General features: G+C 56.8%; 1 protein-coding gene across 3 annotated transcripts in view; it reads right to left on the bottom strand.

Moving 5' to 3' along the window:
- VSTM2L (V-set and transmembrane domain containing 2 like) overlaps positions 1-22,731 on the bottom strand; it is a 38,518-nt gene that overhangs the window by 15,350 nt on the left and 437 nt on the right. For 2 of the 3 annotated variants that reach the window (XM_086702169.1, XM_086702168.1), the window contains exon 2: positions 13,843-13,941. The exons of the other annotated variant lie outside the window; for it this stretch is intronic. In XM_086702169.1, the coding sequence (XP_086558295.1) occupies positions 13,843-13,941 (99 nt within the window). The remainder of the gene's footprint in view (positions 1-13,842; positions 13,942-22,731) is intronic. 3 annotated transcript variants of the gene reach the window in all.

The following is a 22,731-nucleotide window of genomic DNA, read 5'->3' as shown; positions in this document are numbered from 1 at the left end:
CAGCGTCACCTCCTCAGCGAGGCGTACCCTGACCACCTCATTTAAATTGCGTCTCCTGGGGCGCCTGGGTGGCTCAGTTGGTTAAGCGGCCGACTTCGGCTCAGGTCACGATCTCACGGTCCGTGAGTTCGAGCCCCGCGTCGGGCTCTGTGCTGACAGCTCAGAGCCTGGAGCCTGTTTCAGATTCTGTGTCTCCCTCTCTCTCTGACCCTCCCCCATTCATGCTCTGTCTCTCCCTGTCTCAAAAATAAATAAAACGTTAAAAAAAAAAATTTAATTAAATTGCGTCTCCTGCCCCAACCCGGTGCTTCAAATCACTCCTCCTTCCAACACATGATTGGTGCCTTCTGACAGACTTTCCGCAGTGAAGAAAATGTGCTATAGCTGAGCTAACCCAGAAACCACCAGCACTTGAAATGTGGCTAGTGCGAACGAGGAACTGAATTTTACATTTTATTTCATTTTAACTCATTTAAATTTAAACGTAAATAGCCACTTGTAGGTAATGGCTACTGTATTGGACAGCCCAGCTAATAAACTTATTTTATGTTTATTGTCTGCTTTCCCTGGCGGTGAGCACTGTGCCTGTCTCGTCCACGGATATATGGAGTCCCAGCTCCTAGAACAGTGCCTGGCACATAGTAGGTGCTCAATAAATACTTTAAAAAAAATGCTTATTTGGGGGCGCCTGGGTGGCTCAGTCGGTTAAGCGGCCGACTTCGGCTCAGGTCATGATTTCACGGTCCGTGAGTTTGAGCCCCGCGTCAGGCTCTGTGCTGACAGCTCAGAGCCTGGAGCCTGCTTCAGATTCTGTGTCTCCCTCTCTCTGACCCTCCCCGTTCATGCTTTGTCTCTGTCTCAAAAATAAATAAACATTAAAAAAAATTAAAAATGCTTATTTATTTTTTGGATGGGGGAGGGGCAGAGAGAGAGACACACACACACAGAGAATCCAAGGCAGGCTCCAGGCTCTGAGCTATCCGCACAGAGCCTGATGTAGGGCTCGAACCCATGAACCACGAGATCATGACCTGAGCTGAAGTCGGATGCCTGACTGAGCCACTCAGGTGCCCCTCAGTAAATACTTCTTGAGTGAATGCAAGACTGGGTAATAGCGGAGCAGGGTCCAGAGCCAAGCGGTCCCCATCCTGAGAATCCTGGGCCAGGCCCAGCCCTGCTCACCTCCCCTGATGACAACCTGCCAGCTCAAGCAGGACTGAAGGGGGCCATCGTGGCCCTGAGCTGTGAGGAGGGGCTGAGAGGTAACCTCGGGGAGCCCCTGGCCCCTTGTCCTGGGACAGCTGGAGTTTGCCTTGACCCACACCCAGTATTCTTTGCAAGCTGGGAAGGAGGAGGGGTGGATCCAAAGCAGCCAGCAGTGGGATCCGGCTGCCTAAGAGACAGTGAGAGGACACAGCTGTGACCTCCTGCAGGTGCCACTGCTGAGCCACAGGAAGCAGATGTACTGGCCCCTTTCCCTCCTGCACATGGGGAAACACAGCTGCTAGGATCACAGACTAGGAAGGGCAGAGCCAGCCCCGAACCCCGGCCTGTGGGACTCCGCCACCACGCTTCTCCTCCGCCTAGATGTGCGTGAGCGCAGGAAGCATGTCTGGTCGACGGAGGAGAGATGGTTCGTGGGGGTCTCATTGGCAGGAAGGGCAGAGATGGGCTCTCCTTGGGCGGGGACTCCATGGGGCGGGGGCAGACCTCCATCCACACTCGCTCAGCCTCCCCTGCCCGCAGGCCCCGCCCACCCCACCCCCCCAGACTGACTGAAAGCCCAATCCCAGCCCACCAGCTCTTTGTACTGATCCAGGAAGCAAGGCTCAGAGAGAGTGGTGTCTGGCATGGGGTTACACAGCAGCCAGGGAACAGGAAGGTCAGGCCCTGAGTCCTTGACCAGGCCCCCTCACCCCCAAACAGTCTTGGGGGAAGACCCCGCCGCGCGGCCACCAGTCCCCTCCCCCATCCCAGTAATGGTCCTCTAGAAGGCGCTGTCCAGCAGAAACATCGCATGCCCTGGTGCTGAGACAGGTACAGAATTTTTAATTTTTTAGGAGCCACATTTGAAAAGTTAAAAAAAAAATTTTTTTTTGAGCAGATTAAATTAATTTTAATCATGTATTTTATTTAACCCAAGATAGCAAAAAAGTTATTTCAATATGTCATAGAAATTATTAATCTTTTACATTCCTTCTTATGCTAAGTCTTGGCAATCCAGCATGTACTTTACACGATTACAATACATCTCAATTTAGACGAGCCACATTCCCGGTGCTCAGCTGTCACATGTGTGGGATGTCCTGGCAGGTGGCCACCCAGTGGAGCCTGGATTGGAACCCAGGCCTGATTTCCAAGGCCATGTTCTTCCCAGAGTATGGAAATTCTCTTTGGTTGCAGAGGTCTTTCTTAAAAAGTAACAGTCTAGGGGCACCTGGGTGGCTCAGTCCGTTAAGCATCTGACTTTTGATTTCGGCTCAGGTCATGATCTCACGACTCATGAGGCAGAGCCCCACGTTGGGCTTTAAACTGACAGTGCGGAGCCTGCTTGGGATTCTCTCTCTCCCTCTCTCTCTGCCCCTCCCCTGCTTGTTCTCTCTCTCTCAAAAAAAAATAATTAAACTTAAAAAAAAAAGTAGTCTAAAATGGGTTCTGCGGGACAAGCTGGGGAGGCATTTCAGCCAGCCTGAGGCAATCAGGGCAATCTTCCCAGAGGAGGTGTTATGCTCCCTACCCACCCCCCACCCTCCGCATCCACAGGTGGGGCAGGTGGTCCTGAGCCAGGAGTGGGGATGGGCTTTGGGTGGAAGGATGGATAGAAATCTGGCTCCCAGAACTCATAGAACCAGGTGAGTCATCTGTGGGTGTAGCCACCACCTCCTCCCCCATAGTGACGCTGGTCCCAGGGTCTCTCCGACCCCTCAGTCCCTTCCAGGACCTGTCTTCAGGTTTGGCTCCAACCTCAGTGGTGAAGGGGGCAATGTGTCTGCAAGACAAGTGGGGAAACCAAGGTTCTGAGCATTTGAGGGCATAATCTGAGTCTCCCTGGTCACGGGCAGCAACACGAAGGTCTGTCCCCAGACCTGCCCCAAGGAGCCCCTGAAGGAGAAGCAACGTGCAGGTGGGTGCCCGGAATGCAGAACTGGAACCAGGGATGGAGAACTGAGCCTGTTTCTGCCAACAGACTGGCTGTGGGACCTGGGGAACATCTCTCCCCTTCTCCGAGCCTCGGTTTGCTCCTTTGTGCCACGGGGGTCAGTCCTGGGGTCTGAGAACCCCACCAGCTCAGACAATCTGAGGGAGAAGGTGCCCTGGGCATTGGGAAGGGGAGGGGTCACTTCCACTTGGGGGAGGAGGCACGTGGCAGCCAGGCCGGAAGATGGGTGGATCCTGACAAGCAGAGGCTGGGGGTGGGGGGCGGGGCGGGGCGGGGAAAGGAATGGTGTGGGCCAAGGCAAGGAAGAGAGAAAGAAATCCAGGGAGCTTTGTTGTTTTTTAAAAAGAATCCATATGATTTTTAAGCATCTACTCATGCCTAGCACTAGGCAGGCACTATCTCTAATACTCTCTCCTCTGCTCACCCCCATTTGACAGATGAGGAAAGTGAGGCTCAAAAAGGGGCCAGGACTTGCCCACGGTTCACACACAGCTGGGTGTTGAACCTGGGTCTGACCAGCAGTTGTGACTAAGACCCAGGGGCCCACCCGCCCCCATCAGGGTTTGGTTTGGACGAATCAGGAAAAGGTCAGCCACCAGGTTCCCTACTTCTGCATCCCACTTGGACACTTCCAGAGACGGGGAGCCCAGCTCCTCATACCCCTACTGCAGGTGGGCAGCTCTAACTGGCATAAGGTTCTTGCTTCCTAACCTGACTCCGTGAGAGAGGATACCGCGTGACGACAATGCGGTAACAATGTCTAAGACATAGGGCACTTGCGTTGGGCCAGGCACGGTGCCATACTCATCTCGGACATTTGGTCGTGCTCCTGCCATGCTGCCGTGGGGGAGTGTGATGCTTGTCATCCCCATCGTGCAGGTGGGGAAGCTGCGGCCCGGAGAGGTCAAGGACTTGCCCAAAGCCACAGAGAAAGCGTGAACATTTGAACCCAGTTCTAGAGCACTCGAGAGCGGAGCCCGTAACTTCTCGGCCTTTCCCCTGCAGCCCCTCTTCCTAGTCCTCTCCCCCACCTCCTTTCCTCCAGGCACCCAGACCCCCTCTCGCCAGCTAGCACGCCTGCTGAGTTTGGGACAGAAAATCCATTTCTCCTCTCTGACTTCCTCCTGTCCTGAGCCCTCCCTCCCTGCTCAGGTAACTCCTCATGGCCAGTCCCCGGGGAGGCTGGAATAATTATAGATTTTTGAGAGGCTGCAATGGTGTTCTCCTGCCCCAGGGCCTGAGCAGGGCTGGGCTTGCTGGGCAGACAATTACAACGGGTGTCCACAAATTAGGATTCTGCAGGAGAAGGAGAAAGGGGCTTGATTGAATGCAACTTCTTCCTTTCTGCTTTTAATTGGGGGAGCAATACAGTCATTAACCCTCAGCCCGCTTATCAGAGCATCGTCTGCAGGAAACAGCTCTGTGGCCCTGGCCTGGATCAGTGCGTTTGGTTTCTGGTAAAGGCAGAGGATCACCTGGAAGATCTTGTCTGCCCTTCAAGACCAGGCCCTGACCTCCTTCCTAACCTTCCAGGCCCTGGTTCAACACATCTAGGGCTTGGCCTGCAGGCCTGGGTTTGAATCCTGTTCGTTCTACTACCCAGCTGTGTGACCGGGATAAGCCCCTTTACCTCTCTGAACCTCGGTTCTCTTTTTCAATTAAAAAAAATTTTTTTTAACATTTATTTATTATTGAGAAACAGAGAAAGACAGAGCATGAGCAGGGGAGGGGCCGAGAGAGAGGGAGACGCAGAATCTGAAACAGGCTCCAGGCTCTGAGCTGTCAGCACAGAGTCCGACGCGGGGCTCGAACTCACGAACCAAACTGTGAGATCATGACCTGAGCCGAAGTCGGACGCTCAACCGGCTGAGCCGCCCAGGCGCCCCTGAACCTCAGTTCGTTATATGAAACAAGCAGAGAGTGAGAGCGCAGAGGGGAGGACAACACAAGGCAACATGTGCCTCGTGTTTGTCACATAGTAGGGGCTCCACAAACATCACTCCCTTCTCTCACATTCTAGCTCAAAATTCTGTCACCTCTGGAAAGATTTAACAGACGTTCCTTGTATCTTCATCAGATTATGCAGTGAGTGCAGCATCTGTATTTCACTCGTATCTGGGCCCCCGTGCAACCTCCTATCCATCAGTCCTGTACCTGCTTCTTCCTCGATTTGCTCCTCACGGCCCCCTACCAGCGACACACAGGCAGGCCTCAGGGGACGTGTTCACCAAAGGCAGCCTCAGCCCACTCCCCACCTCCCTCCATCTCCGAGGCCAGATCCCCCATTCCGGACCCTCTGGCCCCAAGTCTCCTCTCTCCTTCTGCACAGCCCTCCTTGCCCTTTTAATCTGCAGATCCCTGGTTTGGGGCTGCCTCCTCCAGGAAGCCTACAGGGACCGGACCCCAGGCCACCCATCAGTCTCTGCCAGAATGAGAGTCCCTTGAGGACCAGTAAAAGGATCAGCTCCTTGTCAGGGGAACCAAGGCAGAAATGGAGCTAGAGGGAGGCAAGGAGGGCAGAACGGAGAGAACCACTGTGGCCCCGAGGGTCCCCGCTCAGCCCATCTCTTGCTACGTCCTGCTGTGTCAGGGCCTGCTCGAAATCCTCCAGTGATGAATGGGTACACAAAATGTCTCTCCATACAACGGAATATTATTCAGCCTTAAAGAGAAGGAAATTCTGACACGGGCTCCAACACGGATGACCCTTGAGGACATGATTTCGCTGAGCGAAATAAGCCAGGAGCCAAAGAACGAACAATGCATGATTCCACTTTTATGAGGCACCCAGAGCGGTCAAACTAGAGACAGAAAGCAGAGGGGAGGCGGGCTGGGGGAGAGGAGAATGGGGGGGGGGGGGGGGGAGGCGGTGCTTAGCGTTTTACGGGAGCAGAGTTTCAGCTGGAGAAGATGAGAACGTTCTGGAGATGGATGGCGGGGATTGCTGCCCAAAAATCGGGACATATTTGTCGCCCCTGAACCGTACACGTAAAAAATGGCCAAAATGGGTAAATCCGATGTTGTATAAATTTTATCACGGTTTTTTTTTAAGTCCTCCCGTGGCTTCTGGCCTGCCGCAGCGGTTTTCACACAACGAGGATTTCCCTGGACTTGTGCCCAGAATGCTCCCCACTCCCACGCACGGGACCCCCCCCCACCTCGTTCAAACCTTTGCTTCCGTGTCACCTCCTGCGTCTTCCCCACCCTGTCTGTCCCCTTTTTGCGACTTCGCGCTTTCTCCTAACCATTACACTAACATGCCGTCTCTTCCGCGTCTCATTCGCTGCCCCTCTCCCAACCTGAGTGTAAGCCCTTCAAAGGTTGGAGACTGGAGCCTGTTGTGTTTACTGTGGGATCCTGGCAGCCGCAATGACACCAGACACACGGTAGGTGTTCAGTGAACGCTGGCTGCTGTCGCGCAAGACATATACGGTGGCTCTGCCAGAAGTGGCTGAGCCTGGCTCAGGGCCACCCGGGAGCTCCAGGAAACCCTCACACTCGGGGTGCCCAATGGGACACTCAGGGTTGGAGGCAGCTTCTCGGGCTGGGCATCCGAAGTCCGCAGCAGTGGCTCTGCTGAACCCCGGCCGTAGCCCCTCCTCCCTCTCCCTGTCACTTCCATGTGTCCCCCCCTGGGCTGGAATCCCAGCTCACAGGTGGCCCTGTGCCTGGAGATGCCCTCCCTGCCCAGGCCGGAGCGGAAGTCCTCTTCGGGGCCCCTGATGGTCTCTGAGTCCTGTCATTGCCCCCACCGGAGCATGTCATGTGACAGATACTAAGGTGTCTGTGTCTCCCCCAGCCTGGGAGCTCCCCCAGCACAGGGCCCCTGCACTGCCCAGCAGGGAGGAGGTGCTGTTAAGCATGTGCTGAAAGGGCGAGTGAATGAATGAATGAATGAAGGCAGAAAGGTCAGAAACCCAGAGGACTTAAGTTTGAAACTGTAAGGAAAAAAACAAAACAAAACAAAGGAGACAGACATCTTTTGTTTATTGGGCACTTACTATGTGCCAGAATGGAGTTTCTGGGGGGGACCGTGCCCACAAGAGCAGGGATAGGGACAGACAAATGGATAATGTGGACACAGCAACCTGGGAGGTCCTAGCTGGGCCCCAGTAGGCCGGGCCCCTCCCCACCCTCCCTCCTTCTGGCCCTCACGACCACCGGCCGCCCAAGCCCGGCTTGGCCCACGCGGGTCCTGCCAAACTGACAGGCAGGCTGGAGGCTCCCTGAGAGGGCCCATAAAGTTGGGATAGGAAGTGCGACCGAGAATGAGACGGGACAATAAATCAAGGCCGGCAATGCCAGAAAGGGCTGTGGCTGCTTCGCGGGGGGCCCTCTGCACCCTTGCGGCCCGGGGACCAGCACCACAAGCCTGGGATCAAACATGGGATCATCTTTCCGACTGGAGGCCCACAACCCACCAGAAAGCTGATGTGTCTGACCCCACATAATCCCTCGGAGCGGCCCTGCCGGTCAGGGATCATCGGCTCTTTCCTGCAGGTGGGAAAACTGAGGCTCACAGAGGTTTCCAGCAGCTCAGGGACTTTGAGGAGCTGGGATTCAGACTCAGGCTTTAGGAGCCAAGTCCAAACTCTCCCCCTGTCCTCTGCTGGTGCTGGTACGACAGTGATGAAGATAGGAAGTCGGGGTGTCCACGTGAGGGCCCCTGGAACTCCCCCCACCACTTACCTCCCTCCATACCTGAGCCTTTTCCAGCAACTTAAGAAACAAAGCTCAGAGAACCTGGGGGCCATCAGGCACCCCTCTAGGTGCTGCCTGTACACAGAAGCCTACTTCATCCTCCCAAGGACTTGATGAGCTGCTACTATTTACTGTCAGCCCCATTTCACAGAGGGAGGTATGAAGATTCAGAGAGGGAGTGTCAGTGCCTGAGGTCACACCGCATGAGGGAACAAAGCCAGACTTCAGTCCCAAGGCTGCCTGCAGAATTTGCCAACCAGAACCTGGGTCGTCCGTCACTCAGCTCCTTTCCCCTTCTGTCCTTGGGGGTCGTTTCCAGACAGCCTGCTCTGTGCCCAGCTCAGCTGGTGGCCAGGACTGCAAGGGGTGTGGCACGGGGTCAGGAAGGCCCATGGCCACCTTAACTCCCAGCTGGGAGGCCGAACAGGGGAAAGGCTGCGGAGGGAGTGTTTAACGGAGCCCCAGCTCATCTGTGAATCCCACCTTGCTCCCGAAACCAGGAGATGTGACACGTCCATAAGAGGAAAACCCAGATAAACTGGATGGAAAGGCCCCCAGGGTCTGAGAGGGCTGGCTGCGTAGAAGGAGCCCAGCAGGCGACACCCAGTCTTCTCCTCCCTGGGGGTGGGTGCAGAGCATCTGCTCGGGGATGGGCTCAAGGGAGGAACTCGAGGGTTCTCTGGCAGGCTGAGGGATCCGGGTCGTTTCATCTTGGAGTGGGCAAGCTCTCCCCTTCTCAAGAAGCGGAAGAAGGCATTTTGTACAAAAGCTTAGTGAACCGCAGCGTGCCTTGGCGGGAAGATGGCGACCCGGGCATGCGGTGAGCTCAAGGCCTCCCCGCAAACGGGATGAAAGAGATCAACCTTCATAGACCCCTACGTGTGCCGGGCTTCCCAAGACGCGGCCCACAGTCCACAGGAAGGGCAGACACACAGACAGGTGACTACTGTGTGAACAACAGCTGGGACTGAGCCTGCATCGCCATGTACCGTTGTTCAGGGTGTGCACCATTCACATAGCCATGAATCGTGGCCCCTCCCCGCCCCAGCCCAGAGATACGCAGAGCACAACTGTATGCAGAAACTTGGGATGCAGGTAACGGTGTGAGGGAAGATAAAGGCAGGCCCATGTCTGCCTGGATTCAGGGGTGGCTTCTAGGTGGTGGGGCACACTTGGACTTGAAGGCTGGTTGGAGTTGGCACAGTTAGGAGGAGCTCCGAACAGGAAAGGGCGCACCCGAGGGAGAGTCTCACGAGTCTGACCTCTTGGGGACTACCTTCACCATTTCTGCAGGATCCCTGACGCACCTGCACCATTATTTACTTAATATTTATTTTCAAAGCATCTTTCCCTTTTTACTTAAATAAATTCAGCTTAAAAGGAGACTTTTATTACCGCCATAAACGGAAAATCAGCATCACTTGCCATAAATAGAGGGTAACTGTAAAAATAAACACTATGAGAACCAAACAGCATCTGTAAATTCCAGCCAGGGAAGGCAGCAGCTTGCTGAAGGCTCCGGGCCTCAGTCTCCATTTTCTTGCATTAACAGGGGAGACCAGCGAGGGTCACGCATTAAATTCAGAGCAGCACCAAGCAGAGACTCTTCTCGATCAGAAGGGCTCGGGACGCAGGGCCTGCTGAGGGCCGGACACAGCGGGCAGCCACCCCCACCACTGTCAGGGGCCCTGGCGTCCTCGGCCACTGACCTCCCGCCTTTCGTCCCTCGGCCCCACCTCCAGGCCCCGGCTTGCAGAGGCCCCCGGACCTGGAGCCTCTCTGCCACTCGCCTGTCACAACCCTACCGAGCCCGCCAGTCCGGCTGACGGGGCAGCTTCCTGGGTGATTCAGCGCCAGGCGCCCTGCGTCTTGCACGCGGTGAGGACTAACACCCGCTTCGGGCCCGAGGAGGCCCGAGGGCCCGCTTGCAGGGTGAGCGAACAAAGAAACGAACGGTGGATGCCCTCACGGTCCCTGCTGCTGCAACCGGGGAAGCCACCTCCCGAGGCATTGACTGCCCTCCCCCCAAATGGGGAAAGAACATTATTTTTGTATGAAAGCAAACATGAATATATTATGGATCAGAATACAGAACCCATGAATTTTGAATGAAATAGACCATCAAAGAAATGGTGCCCTGGTGGGGAGCTGTTTACTCCGCCGCGTGGGGCTGATCCCCTAGTCAAGGGGCCTCTGTCCGATCCAGTCAGAGGCCTCCTTTGTCTCTGCAGCCTTAGGCCTTGCCCCGCGCAGGGGATTGTTGACCTGTTGGCAAAAGCGGGGAGCGGACCAGGAGGAAGCAGAGGGACTGGGTGGGGGGGGGGAAGGGACGCCCAGGATTTACGCGTGAGGATAACAGCTGCACCCCTGGCCTGACTCGCCATGTGGCTCTAAGTTACCCCACTGGCCTGAGTGCTTGTTCCCACATGTGTCATTTTTTTTTTAAGTTTATTTATTTATTTATTTATTTATTTAAAAAAAATTTTTTTAACGTTTTATTTATTTTTGAGACAGAGACAGAGCATGAACGGGGGAGGGGCAGAGAGAGAGGGAGACACAGAATCGGAAGCAGGCTCCAGGCTCTGAGCCATCAGCCCAGAGCCCGACGCGGGGCTCGAACTCGCGGACCGCGAGATCGTGACCTGAGCTGAACTCGGATGCTTAACCGACTGAGCCACCCAGGCATCCCTCACTTGTGTCACTTCTTCAAGGCTTATTTCGAGGACTGATGCAGGTGACATGTCCGTGTGGGGGACACCGTAGGGCCTCAATGCCCGCTGTTCCCCAGTGGCAGCCACTCAACTGCTGAGTTTTAAATTTTTTTTTTTTTTCAACGTTTATTTATTTTTGGGACAGAGAGAGACAGAGCATGAACAGGGGAGGGGCAGAGAGAGAGGGAGACACAGAATCGGAAACAGGCTCCAGGCTCTGAGCCATCAGCCCAGAGCCTGACGCGGGGCTCGAACTCACGGACCGCGAGATCGTGACCTGGCTGAAGTCGGCGGACACACTTAACCGACTGCGCCACCCAGGCGCCCCTCAACTGCTGAGTTTTATACACACACAAGGCCATTCGCTCAGGTGGGGTCCCTGCCCAGCCCCGCTGATGGGGAAGGAGGGCTGCCCTAAATAAAAGTGCAACCAGCTACCATTTTGAGCCCTTACTATGCGCTAAGTGCCTGGTGATGCTGGGCCTCGGTTTGCTCATCTGTAAAATGGGGGTGATAACACCTATGTCGTAAGGCTGTTGTCAGTGGACGATCTGGCAGAGTATGGGCTCCAGGGGCGTTTCCTTTGTGTTTAGTTTGTCATCGGAGCAAAATTCAGGTCACAGAATTAACCACTTTAAAATGAACAAGTCGGTGGTACTGAGCGCATTCACGGTGTTGGACAACCGCCCCCTGCATCTAGTCCGCAGACGTTTTCATCCCCCTGAAGGGAAACCCCGCACCCAGGAGGCAGTCACGAGCCGTCCCCGTGACCCCTGGCGGTCACCGCTCTATGTTCTGTCTCTGGACTCCCCTATTCTGGATGTTTCATACCAATGCGATAACACCACATACAGTCTTTGGGGACCGGCTTTTTTTCACTCAGCATAATGTTTTCGAGGTTCCTCTACATTGTAGCATATATCAGATTTCATTCCTTTTTATAGAGATGCTGCTTTTTTTTTTTTTTTTAATTTTTTTTTTCAACGTTTTTTATTTTATTTTTTGGGACAGAGAGAGACAGAGCATGAACAGGGGAGGGGCAGAGAGAGAGGGAGACACAGAATCGGAAACAGGCTCCAGGCTCCGAGCCATCAGCCCAGAGCCCGACACGGGGCTCGAACTCACGGACCGCGAGATCGTGACCTGGCTGAAGTCGGACGCTTAACCGACTGCGCCACCCAGGCGCCCCTAGAGATGCTTCTTTAATAACGTAAAATGTCTCACCGAATCCCCAAGACAACCTGGGAAGTGGCCACCGTCACTCTCCTCTTCTTATGGGTGAAGAAACTGAGGCACGGACAGAGGGAGGACTTGCCCCCCCCCTCCCCCGCCAGGCAGCCCTGACCCAGCTGGGCGGGCAGTGCCGGTGCCCGCGGCGGGGGGCAGGGTGCCTCCCAAGGCCAGCAGCGCGGATTGAGGGAGACAGCAGTAGAATTACAAATCTAGGGAGATTTAAGGAGAGTGAAAATATTCTGGCACTTGCAGGATTGTGGGAGTCGAGCAGGTTTCCCCAGCGGAATTCCCGCCTCCTCTTCCCACACATCTGGGCCCCGGGGAGTGAAAGGGTTTGGGAGGGAGGGAGGCAAGCGGGGGGGGGGGGGGGGGGATGTGCAGGGAGCCAGCGACAGGACAGGAACCAGGATGCGGGGGCAGGGACACGAGATGGCAAACAGACATCCTGACGTTTGTGCAGATGCCATTTCCTCCCACCCCCGTCGCCTGGACATCCTGCAAGGCCAGTGGGGTGAGCCCATTGCACAGATGGCTCCTCAGGCTTGCAGAGCTTGAGGGGGGGGGGTCAGGACTTGACCTAAGAGTCTGCCTAAGAGTCTGACCCCAAAGCCCGGGCGTGTGCCCTCCTTGCTGCCCGCCGGGGGCAGAGAGGGGGTGAATGGAGGAAGCAGAGGGAGGCCGCACCAGCCACAGCCATGAGCGGCTGCCCCCGAGCCCAGAAAGGAGCGCCCCTCAAGTCCAGTGAGAGGGAGAAAGACAAGTGAGAGATGGGTGGGGGCAGGGAGCGTGAAGAACAGAGAAGGGGAGAGGGCACTTGAACGCCAGGTGCAGGGACCGACAGCAGGGGAGAAACTGAGGCAGACTCTGGCGGCCACGCCGCCTCCCCAGGAGGTGTGGTCCAACGCGGCCCCCCTTGGGACCTAGTGCTTGCCCCTGCCCCTCCCGCCCCTGCCCAACTGTGTTTGGGAAATCTAGCAGAGCAGCAGAAACCGTGCGAGCTCTGGAGTCAGGCTGACCCACATGTGAACCCCAACTCTGCTTCCTTGTGGTGGGCAAAGCCCTGAGCTTCAGTCTCCTCATCTGTAAAACGGATATCATGGGCACGCAACAGGATCACACATCCCCGTAAATATCCGGCACCTAGTGGGCTCCATGGAGCTTTATCAGGTTGGTGATGATCGGGCCGCCATTCACGCCGCCTCTCACAGGGTGGCCTTGCTCCGGCTCCTCTTGCCCCAAGACTCCCACCTCCCTTTTCCTCCCCTAGAGGACTAGACTGGCCTGGCCTTCTGAAACGCAAGGACTGTTCTAGAACCAGAGAATCCCTAGCTGACGGGGTTCTGCCCCACCCCAGGCCTTTTGCACTGTTTTTCCTCTGCCCGGGAGGAGATTCAACAGAGAGCAGCAGAGCCAGGCTCAGGACTCCCAGCGCCTAACTGGAGTTCAGGGACCACTGCTGGGGTTTGGGGGACATGAGGAGACCAGCCGGTGAGGCTCAGGGCCCCCTGCCCCAGAGGCCTTCCGTCAGCTGTCAGCCAGCCTGCCCGCCCCCTCCCTCTCGTCTGCCTGCCAGGAGACCATTAGTGCAGGGTTGTTTGGAGCGTTATTTTCACTACCATGCACTCCGGCCGCCGGGCCTCCATTAGGGACCCTTTCCTGGGGCCAATGACAGGCGGCAAACGGCTCCCCAGTGAGCCGGCCATAATTGCTGCCGCCTCTGAGGCCGGAAATAATTTTTTTAAAACCTCACAAAGCAAAACAGACACGCTGCCGTCTGCTCTCACCTTCCCTGCCCTCAGCCAGGAACCAAACCTGAGGGTTGGGAGAAGAGGGGCTTCAGTCAAGACCCCCAGCCCCAAGTTGGCCAGTGAGGCTCAGAGAACTTGAGTAGGGGGCCGGGACTTGAGCCCAAGAGCATCTGACCCCAAAGCCCGGGCACGTACCATCCCCTACAACCTTATCACACCAGGCTGGCGGGGGAAAGGTGGGGCTCTGCTCCCTTGCCTTGAACTAGGTGTGGGCCCCCAGCCCACCCACCTCTTAAGCCCGTTTCCTCTTCTGCAAGATGGCGTGTGGACGGGTGCCTGGGGTGCCCGCTGGGATGACCACGGTGAGGCTCTGACAGGTCACGCGCCCCTGTGAGGAGGTACACGAAGCACGGTGGAGGGAGCCGGAGGGTGGGGGGGGCAGGGGGGGGAGCCTGCCAGGCAGATGAAATCACTGGGGGGAAGGTGCTGAGGAGCCTGGGGTGCTCAAGTATTAGAAAGGAAGCCAGTGTGCGCGCACACACTCACACACACACGCGCACGCGTGCACACCCAGTTCCCATCTCCCACCGAGCCCACGTTTCTGTCGCCCCCTGGACGCTGCGGCCCCGGCATCCTACGAGCCTGCGAGTTCGGGCCTAGTCCAGGAAACAGCCTCTCCCCCTCCAGCCTCCAAGTCCTGTTTGAGCCCCCACTTCAGGCACATGGCCGGTCCTACCCTGACGCCAGACCCCCACCCTCCCCACTCGAAAACCTCCAGCTGGTGGGGGTCAACACCAAGCTCCGCAGCCTGCTTTGCCCAGTACACATGCACAACTCTCCCACTGAAGCCCCTGCCAGACCCAGGACGTCAGGGGAGGCTCCCCTGGCCTCTGGAATCCCCTCAACCCAGCCCTCAGCCCTGGATTCAAGGAGCCCACCTCCCCCAGGAAGTCTTCCTGACTGCCCCAGGACATGGGGACTACTCTGGTGGGAAACCTTCAGAGACACCATCCCCCCCCCCCCCCCCGCCCCGCCGCCGCCCCTCCGGATGGCTCGCCCACCTGAGCCATTCCCAGGGCTCTCGTCTCTGGCTGGCTGTCCTCCGTTACCTCTCCCCCGCGCCCACCCCCTGGAGACACTCACCCAGAACTTGCTGGGGAAAGTGACAAGCTTGTTCCAGAGCCCCCCCAACCCCACCCCCAGGTCACATGGGAGAGCTGCGGGGGAGGAGGAGGACCCACTCCCGGCTCTGCTGAGGGCTTGCCCTGCATCCTGGGGCTGGCCCTGGCTCCTTTCTGGGCCTCAGTTTCCTCCCCAGTGAAATGAAGGCTGCTTCCCCTGGGACCACAGGTGAGCTTTGGGGGCCTCAACGAACCCACCGGAACTAACCAGAAATGGTGTGGCATTTTCTAAGGAAGTGATCCATTTTTCATCAGATGCTCAAGAGGATTGTGACCTCCAAGAAAATTAGGAACCACTAGTCTAGACAAGCTCCAGTGTCCCTTGTAACATCACCATTTCATTTCATCCCCTTGTAACATCACCATTCATTCATTCACTTCAGTCATTCAACTGACATTTCTCAGGTGCCCGCTCTGTGTGGGTATCATCATGCTACCCAGAATACACGTGTGTGTGATCCTAGATGTGACCTGGAGAGAGGAGTGTGTGCGTGTGGGCGCGTGTGCGTGCGTGCACGTGTGTGCATGTGAAGACAGACAGGGTGAGGTGGGGAGATGGGAAGAGGGAGGGTGATGGATGCAGCAGACACAGGGAAAGGGACAAAGAAAGATGGAGAGAGACTGAAGGACAGAGGGAGAGAGTCCAACCTGGAGAGAGAGATCCAGAGAGAGGGGCAGGCAGAGCACTTGCCACAGATGGCCACTGCCAGCCCCCTAATTGATAGCTCTGAGCAAGCCCCCCCCACCCCGGCCCCAGCTCCAGCTCTAACCTTCCAGATGCTCCCAGAGCTTCTATGCCTCACGTCCCAAGGGCATCAGCTTGGAGGGGCCGGGGAGGCTGATTCAGAAGCCAAGGCTATGGCACAGAGGGCACAGCCCGGCCCCCCTAGGCTGGGACGCTAGAGGGACCACCCGGCTCCTTCCCGCCCAGCCACATCTCAACCGCACATGATCAAACACCCAAATGCACGCATTCCAGACACACGCTCAGACAAAGCCACCAGCCCCCTCCCTGCGGAACAGCCAGGCAGGTGCACCCAGGGTCCCACCACCCCCACTGACAGTGCTGGACTCGGATCCAGGAGCCTAGGCTCTCAGATCGAGCTTGTTCAGCCAGACCCTGGCCTTTCCAGCATTTTGGCATCCCGGAGAGAATCCGACGAAGCCAGGGTGCCGCTCCGGAACAAAGCAAGTGTCCACACGCCCACCGGGCTTGGCAGCCAGGAGCAGGACAGATGAGCAGGGCAGAACCCCAGCGCTGCAGCCCCATAAGCTGGGCTCAAGCCTGGCTTTGCCATTCAACAGCTGTGTGGCCTCAGGCAGGTCACATCACCCCCTACGCCTCCGTGTCCTAGTCCGTAACATGGGAGCACCCTCCCCATGGGGCGTGTGAGGCCTACAGGAGGAGGTAAGGGAGATGATCGGCACAGAGGAAAAAACTGGATGAACGCTGCCTGGCGTCTTGGTTCCCAGACCCCCAAAGGCCACTGAGACGAAGCATCACGTGCTAGACGGAGTTCCTCACTGCCGTGGACTCCAGCCTCACCTGCTGCCTGGAGGACAAAGGAGAGGGCCTGGAAGGACTCCAGAGGCTTAGAGCTTAGGTAAACTTGCCATTGTTGGGGGTGCCGAGGCCCAGAGAAGGGCAGGGACCTGCCAAGCTACCCAGCAAGGCCGAGTTAGCGGGAGGGTTGGCTAAAAGCTCAGGGTCTACTTCTCCCACCCCCGAACTCTGGCACTTTAACTTTAATGAAGTCACAAAGGAGCCACTGCCCGCACCTCTCAACACAGGAGCCAGCAAAGGCCCTCACCCCTGCCGCGTCCCCTGTGTGGGGCCCGGGCATCCTCAGCCCCGCCCACCTGGGCCCATCTCTAACTCCCTGTGTGACAGACCGTCATTAACCACCCACTGTGTTCTGACTTCTCTGCCGACTTCACCAGTCTGTGCTCCTTTGGGAAATAAAGCAGGGATTCCCTCCAAAACGGCCCCAGCTAATAAATGGTTGGGTCCAGCTTGCATATCTTCTGTGACAGGGAGCTCACTATGGGGTCCCCTCACTGCCCCGGGAGGGAGTGCCTTTTCTGGGCTGAACATCATCGCTGCTTCTCAACTCCTATCACAATTTATACTTCTATGTATGTTTTATAGGTTTAGTTGTCTGAGCTAGAACCTTATCTGTCTCCTTCACTGCTACGTCCCCAGTGGCTAAAGGAGCCTGGTGCATGGCAGGTGCTCGGCTGATCTTTGTTGAATGAATGAGGGACTAAGTGAATGGTCAAGCCTCCAATACCCGGCAGCGGCCTCTGTCAGGCCAGAGGTTCCCAATGAGAGCCCCGAGTAGGAGGTGGGAGGAGGCAGCCCGCGGGCCAACAACCCCCAAGTGCAGTCATTCCTACACACAGATCTGCCTGTGGACCACCCTCACTGGCCTGTCTGACTGGTTTCCTATAAACTAACCCACTGTTTTTTCATATGCCCGTTAGCCTCGTCCTAAGCGATCATATCCGTGAAATCACAGTTTTGATGTGCCGGTTTTATTTTTCCAATCCACATTAAAATAAATGCGAACGATTAAAATGTAAGAGGTTGTGTCCGGGTGCTGCCTAAAACCATCTCTCAGGTAGGACCCAAAGGCTGCGGAGGGTCCTTGAAGAGAGGTTTCAGCTGGAGGGAGCTGAGTCCCAGAGACTCCTCTGCTGGCTTCCAGCACGGGGAGGGGGCCCCGTGGCGGGGACGGGGACCTGAAGGGGCGATAGCCCCTCTGGCTCCCCGTCTCCGCCTCCCTTCCCCCGGCGGCAGGTGCCAGAGGGACCTCACGGTCACCAGCTGGTGGAGGGGTGGATTTCTTCCCCCAGTGAGATCACCGGCCCTTTTTCTGATAGAAGAGTCTCGCCTCGCCGGGGCGGGGGAGAGGAGGACACACCCTGGCGCCCTGTGACCCTCAGGGTTGCAGCCTCTCCTATGTACCCAAGGGGCGGGGCCTGGGTCCGTCCACGGCAAGGCAGCATCAGCCTTGCCCAGCCCGGGATGCCCTTGCCGTGGTCTGTAAGGATGAGGAGACTTTTCTTCTAAAGACACGGATTCCTTACGAAATTAAAAATCAACTGAATGTTTAAAACTACATCAGCTTGGAATACACCAAAGTTTTAAGATTTCAGACCTTGGACGTCTCCAAAAACTCTTTGCCTCTGGAACTCAACAGCATTGTGAACACGGGGGTCTGGAGTCACACTCCGGGGTTCAAATCCAGGCTCCAGCACTTGCTGGGTGTGTGACCTCAGGCGAGGCTGTTAACCTCACTGGGCCTCAGTTTCCTCAAAAATACACTGGGCCAGAGAAAAGGTCCCTTCTTCTTAGGGTGCTTGTGGGGATCAGATGGAACAATGCCATGCAAGGCCCTGGCATGACACTCAGTAAACATTTCCTTCTGTATATTTCTCACTTCATTTGCACAGCGTGGGGTAAGGTGACCCCCAAGCCAAACCCTAACCTCCCAGGCAGTTTGGGCAAATGCACCCTTGCCCACGGCTTTGTTCCTCCCCTCCGTCTCCGGTCCTGGCGGCTGACCACTGTCCCTCACCCCTGTCCCTGCCCACTCGTTTATCACAAGGAGACTTCCCCCAACACTTCTGCTGTCACCGTGTCACCGTGGAGATGAGCCGAATTCCTGTCCTGCTGGCCGCCCGCGGCTCCCGTTGCTTCGGGAAAAGGCCGCCGGAGCGGCTGATAGGCAAGGTGTCAAAACCAATTGGTGTGAAGGACTCGGGGAAAACCGCTTGTGAGGGCCGATTCCCCACAGGAGGCCGGGAACCCTCAGCCCAAGGCCGAGTGTTTACGGGCGTAATTGATAGAATAATCACCAACACCCGAGACAATGCGAACACATTTTTAACATCATAACCTTCGGAAGACAGCACTCAATTTTCTCCGTCTCCCAGCCACCAAACTAGCCAGCTTATTGATGGGGAGATACCAACAGTTCAGTAAGGAATGAGATAATGCCAGAGTCATTTTCCAGTGCACAGGCCGTTTGCCAAACGGCCCGGTGGCCCCCGCCCCTCCCTCAGCACCCCGCTGCTCCCTCCTGGCAACAGAGAGAACCTCAGGACGGTGAATCACTCAATGGACAAAGCGCCGGGCCAAGCCAGGATCTGTGTCTGCATTGGGGTGTATTAATAATTGAAGGTGCTGGCCTAGGTGTGTGCGTGCGTGCGCGTGTGTGTGTGTGTGTGTGTGTGTGTGTGTGGCAGGGCGGGGTGGCAGAATGGATGTTTGCTTCAGTATCAGGCTTCCTGGGTCTCCTCTCAGGGTCCACATGCCTGCTCCAGCGTGGCCCTCTCCCTCTCTTGCAAAACCAAATCAACCCAGCAGCCCCTGGACAAGACAATATCCTGTCCCTCCACGTGGGTGAATACTTTAGGCAGTGGCTCCCAAACTCCAGCTGCGCAGGAATCATCGGGGGGAGCTTATTAAAATGCAGATTCCAGGGTCTCATCAACAATCATTTTGGCCAATGGGTCTGGGGGACCCTGGGATCTGCATTTTAACAAACTCCCCGGTGATTCCAAGGCAGGAGGTCTCTGCAGGATGCGCACAGAGGTCCCGTCTTCAGGACCCCTGCCCTGGCCCAGACCTGGGACAAGGACTGGAGAAAGAGTCCAGCCCAGCTGTCTTTTTCTAAACTTGCATGTGGCCTCAGCAAGACCCTACCAGTCACCTGTCTAAGCGGCTGGTTCCTCTTGCTGGAACCCACTGCTTTGCCAATGCTCTGGGGAGCTGGAAGGCTCAGCTATGCAGAAGGAAGAAGTCCTGTCACGTGACTGGCCGAGCCTGCCTCAAGGCCGTCCCGGAGGAGGCAGGCACAGCTCTTCCGCTCCCCATACAGGCTCAGTGACCTTGGGCGAGTCACTGGCCCTCTCTGAACCTCAGTATTCTCCTCTCTCCAACCCCAGCCTTGCATGAATAGTGTCAACCTTGGTGAGTGAACACTGGCAAGGGGTTTGGTAGCACCTACAGCACATAGTAGGCAGCTCATAAATGCTAGCTCCTCGCTCCCCCCCCCCCCACCCGCCACCTCTGCTGTGCTTATGGCAATGAGCTAACCCTTTCTGATAAGGAAAATTCAAAATAGTTGTCACTAACGGAATACCTACTAGGGGCGAACACTGGCCACCACCCTCCCAGCCTCTCAGTCCCTTGTGCCTCCCTAAGAGGCATGCTCCATTCACTCCCCCATTCGATCCTCATGCCTTTAAAAGGCCCTCTGCGAAGTGGGCTGAGTGCAGGTAGCAGGGAGATGGGAAGCGAGACAGATGTCCTTGCGGACCCACCTGACCACGGGCTCTCCCTGTGACAAGTCCCGGGTGGTGGGGGGGGAAGGCGTCAGCCTGGCGGCTGGGCTGGGCTCGGACTGAGCTGGAGAGGGGAGCAACCGCCAAGTGGTTGGGGTCCGTGGTCTCCTCCGGAGGAGCCCCCCACTTCCAGCCTCCCATCCCCACCTGCAGGCACCGAGACCCCTCCCTAACCCGGCCACATTTCCTGAATCAGCCGAGGACATGCGGAGCCCAGGAATAATGAAACGATCAGGCTCCAATCTGCTAAACAGCAATTTCTGGGCTTTTTCAGCACACACAGCTTTTATCAAATTGGTATTCTCCTCCTGAACACAAATGGCTTATTAGACATGACCCACTTATTCGCCGCGTCTCACTATCATTAATAACAGTTTCTTTTTGTGATTAAGTGAGTGGCTCCAAACCCTTCCTGTGGTGGCGGGCACTTGGCCCGGCAGAGGGGCCGCCATGGGGGCTCCTCGGCATCCACTACTTGGTGACTTTGAACCTGGCAATGTTGGGAGAAGGCAGTCTGGCCCCTGCAGAGCAGCCTGGCTTCCTTGTTTCTTGAGGGACAGAAGGAGCCCCACAGGGGGCTGACCCACTTGCCCAGAACTGCACAGGGGGGTCAGTGAGAGAAGCCAGGGCCCCCAGCAGTCAGTGCTGTGTCCTTTCTGTCTAGCCCCTCCTCTGGGCGTTAGCGGGAGCTGTCCAGGGTTCAGAGGTGACATTCCAGCTGGCATGGCAGAGTTGTGCCCCTGAGCACGCCCGGCACCAGGGGGCAGGAAGAGACTACCACACAAAGGGCAGACCCTCAGGACCTCAGGAATGACAGAGTAGCACCCAAATCCTTGAGGTCTGATGCTCCAGGGACAGGATGACCATAAACCTCAGAGCCCCAGTCCTCGTATCTCTCGGGACTGCAAATGCAGGAAAACCCTTCCTTGGAAAACCTCCTAGTATAAGTTCTAACTGTGCCAAGGAACTGAGCATCGCGAGGAGGGGAGCGGAAGGAGGGATTCCCAGTTTCCTTTAAATGGGAGGGGATCTGATGGGGAGATGAATATCCTGGAAGAAGCTCTGTCTTTGCCCGACAGACCCTGTGGCCAGTCCCAGCTCAACCGCTCACTCACTGTGTGACCTTGGGCAAGTCCCTTCACCTCTCTGAGCCTTGGTTTCCCCATCTGTAAACTGAGGATCAACATAATCCTTCCCCTATTTACCAGCGCTCCGGCCAGGTCCGTAGAAATTCGATGGAGGACGTGAAGGGTGCGCAGATGATACACAGAGCAGTTCTATCAAACGTGGTAAGGCAGAAGGTGCAGGGAATCATGGTTCCCCAAAAGCAGAGACCCTGAGAAGGGCTTTGGAAGCGCCCGTGCCCCTGGGAACAATCCCACTCATGCATCAGGCCCCAGCAAAGCCTCCTCTGATTACCTACTCCCCCCGCCTCACTCCTTCCTTCGGAATAAATCACACAGTTCTCTGCTCTTTGTGCAGACCTCCCCACCGGCCCTGGGCATACAGTGCCCAGCACTGGTGCTGCAGCCGCCCCCACTGGACTGGGAAGGGATGGATGGAAGAAGCGTCTCCATTTTCATTTATGCTCCGGTCCCCATTCCGGAGCCTGGCTCACAGGGGCAGGGGAACCCCCCCCCCCCCCCCCCCAGCTACCAGCCTCAGATGTTACAACTCCACTGCCAACTTGGGCTCCTTTGGGGCTAAAAGGAGCTTCCCAGACTCAGGCAACCAGTGTGGGGTTGCTTGCTTGCTCCCCAGCTCCCGCGGTGGCTGAGTTGATTTCCCACCTTTCAATCCTCAGGGCCGAGGCTGAGGATGGGGGGGTGCCCTACAGAAGGATGGCAGGGGGCTTTCCACCCACCCCCAGAGACAAGACAGAAGCACCTAGCATCCCTCTTCCCCATCCACGCCTGTGGCTGGAAGCAGCAATCCCAACTATTCCAGTGTGTTTGAGGGGCTCCCAGCAAGCCTCCGACCCCAACCCTGCAGGGGCAGCTGCAGCTCGGGTCTACCAGTTCTCAAGACGCGGGGTCTTCTGTCCCCAGGACCTTTTCCAGTGATCCAAGGGGCAGATGAGGAGTAAGAGGAGATGAGGGCAGCTACAGGGTTAAACCTACAAAAGGGAAAGGCAGATGGGCAGAGAGGAGTGGGCGAGCAAAGTGTGTTCACAAGTGTGTGTGTGTGTGTGTGCGTGTGTGTGTGTGTGTGTCTGCAGGCAGAAGGGCAGGCAAGAGTTGTGCAGAGTGCGTGAGCCTGGGTGCCAGCTGGCAGGGTGTGAGTCCCCCAACCGTGGTGCCGGTGTGTGTGTGCAGCGGGCATAAGTGTGAGTGGTGATGAGTGAGGAGGGGGATCCGAGCAGGCGGCTGGAGATGCGTGAGGGCAGGAGTTGTGAGTGTGGGAACAGTGAGTGTGCCCCTGGCTGTGAATACGTGTGGTCCTGGAGGTGTGTGTATCGGCGCGAGCGTGCTGGGGAGGAGGGGGCTCTCGGCTACAGCGGGATCGATCCGGGTTGCACGCGGGGTGCCCCTTCCTCTGCAGGGGCGGCCGGGGTGCCAGGGCGGGTCCGTGGACCCGGCAGGGGGCGCCACGGGACTCCCGCCGGGGCCGACGCGGGTTCCAGCCCGGGGACGGCCAAGTTGGAG

This window comes from Puma concolor, chromosome A3, assembly GCF_028749965.1.
Source record: "Puma concolor isolate L17-30 chromosome A3, mPumCon1.1.hap2, whole genome shotgun sequence".
Classification (NCBI taxonomy): domain Eukaryota; kingdom Metazoa; phylum Chordata; class Mammalia; order Carnivora; family Felidae; genus Puma; species Puma concolor.
Note: the sequence above shows the minus strand (reverse complement) of the source record. Positions and strands in the feature narration are given on the sequence as shown.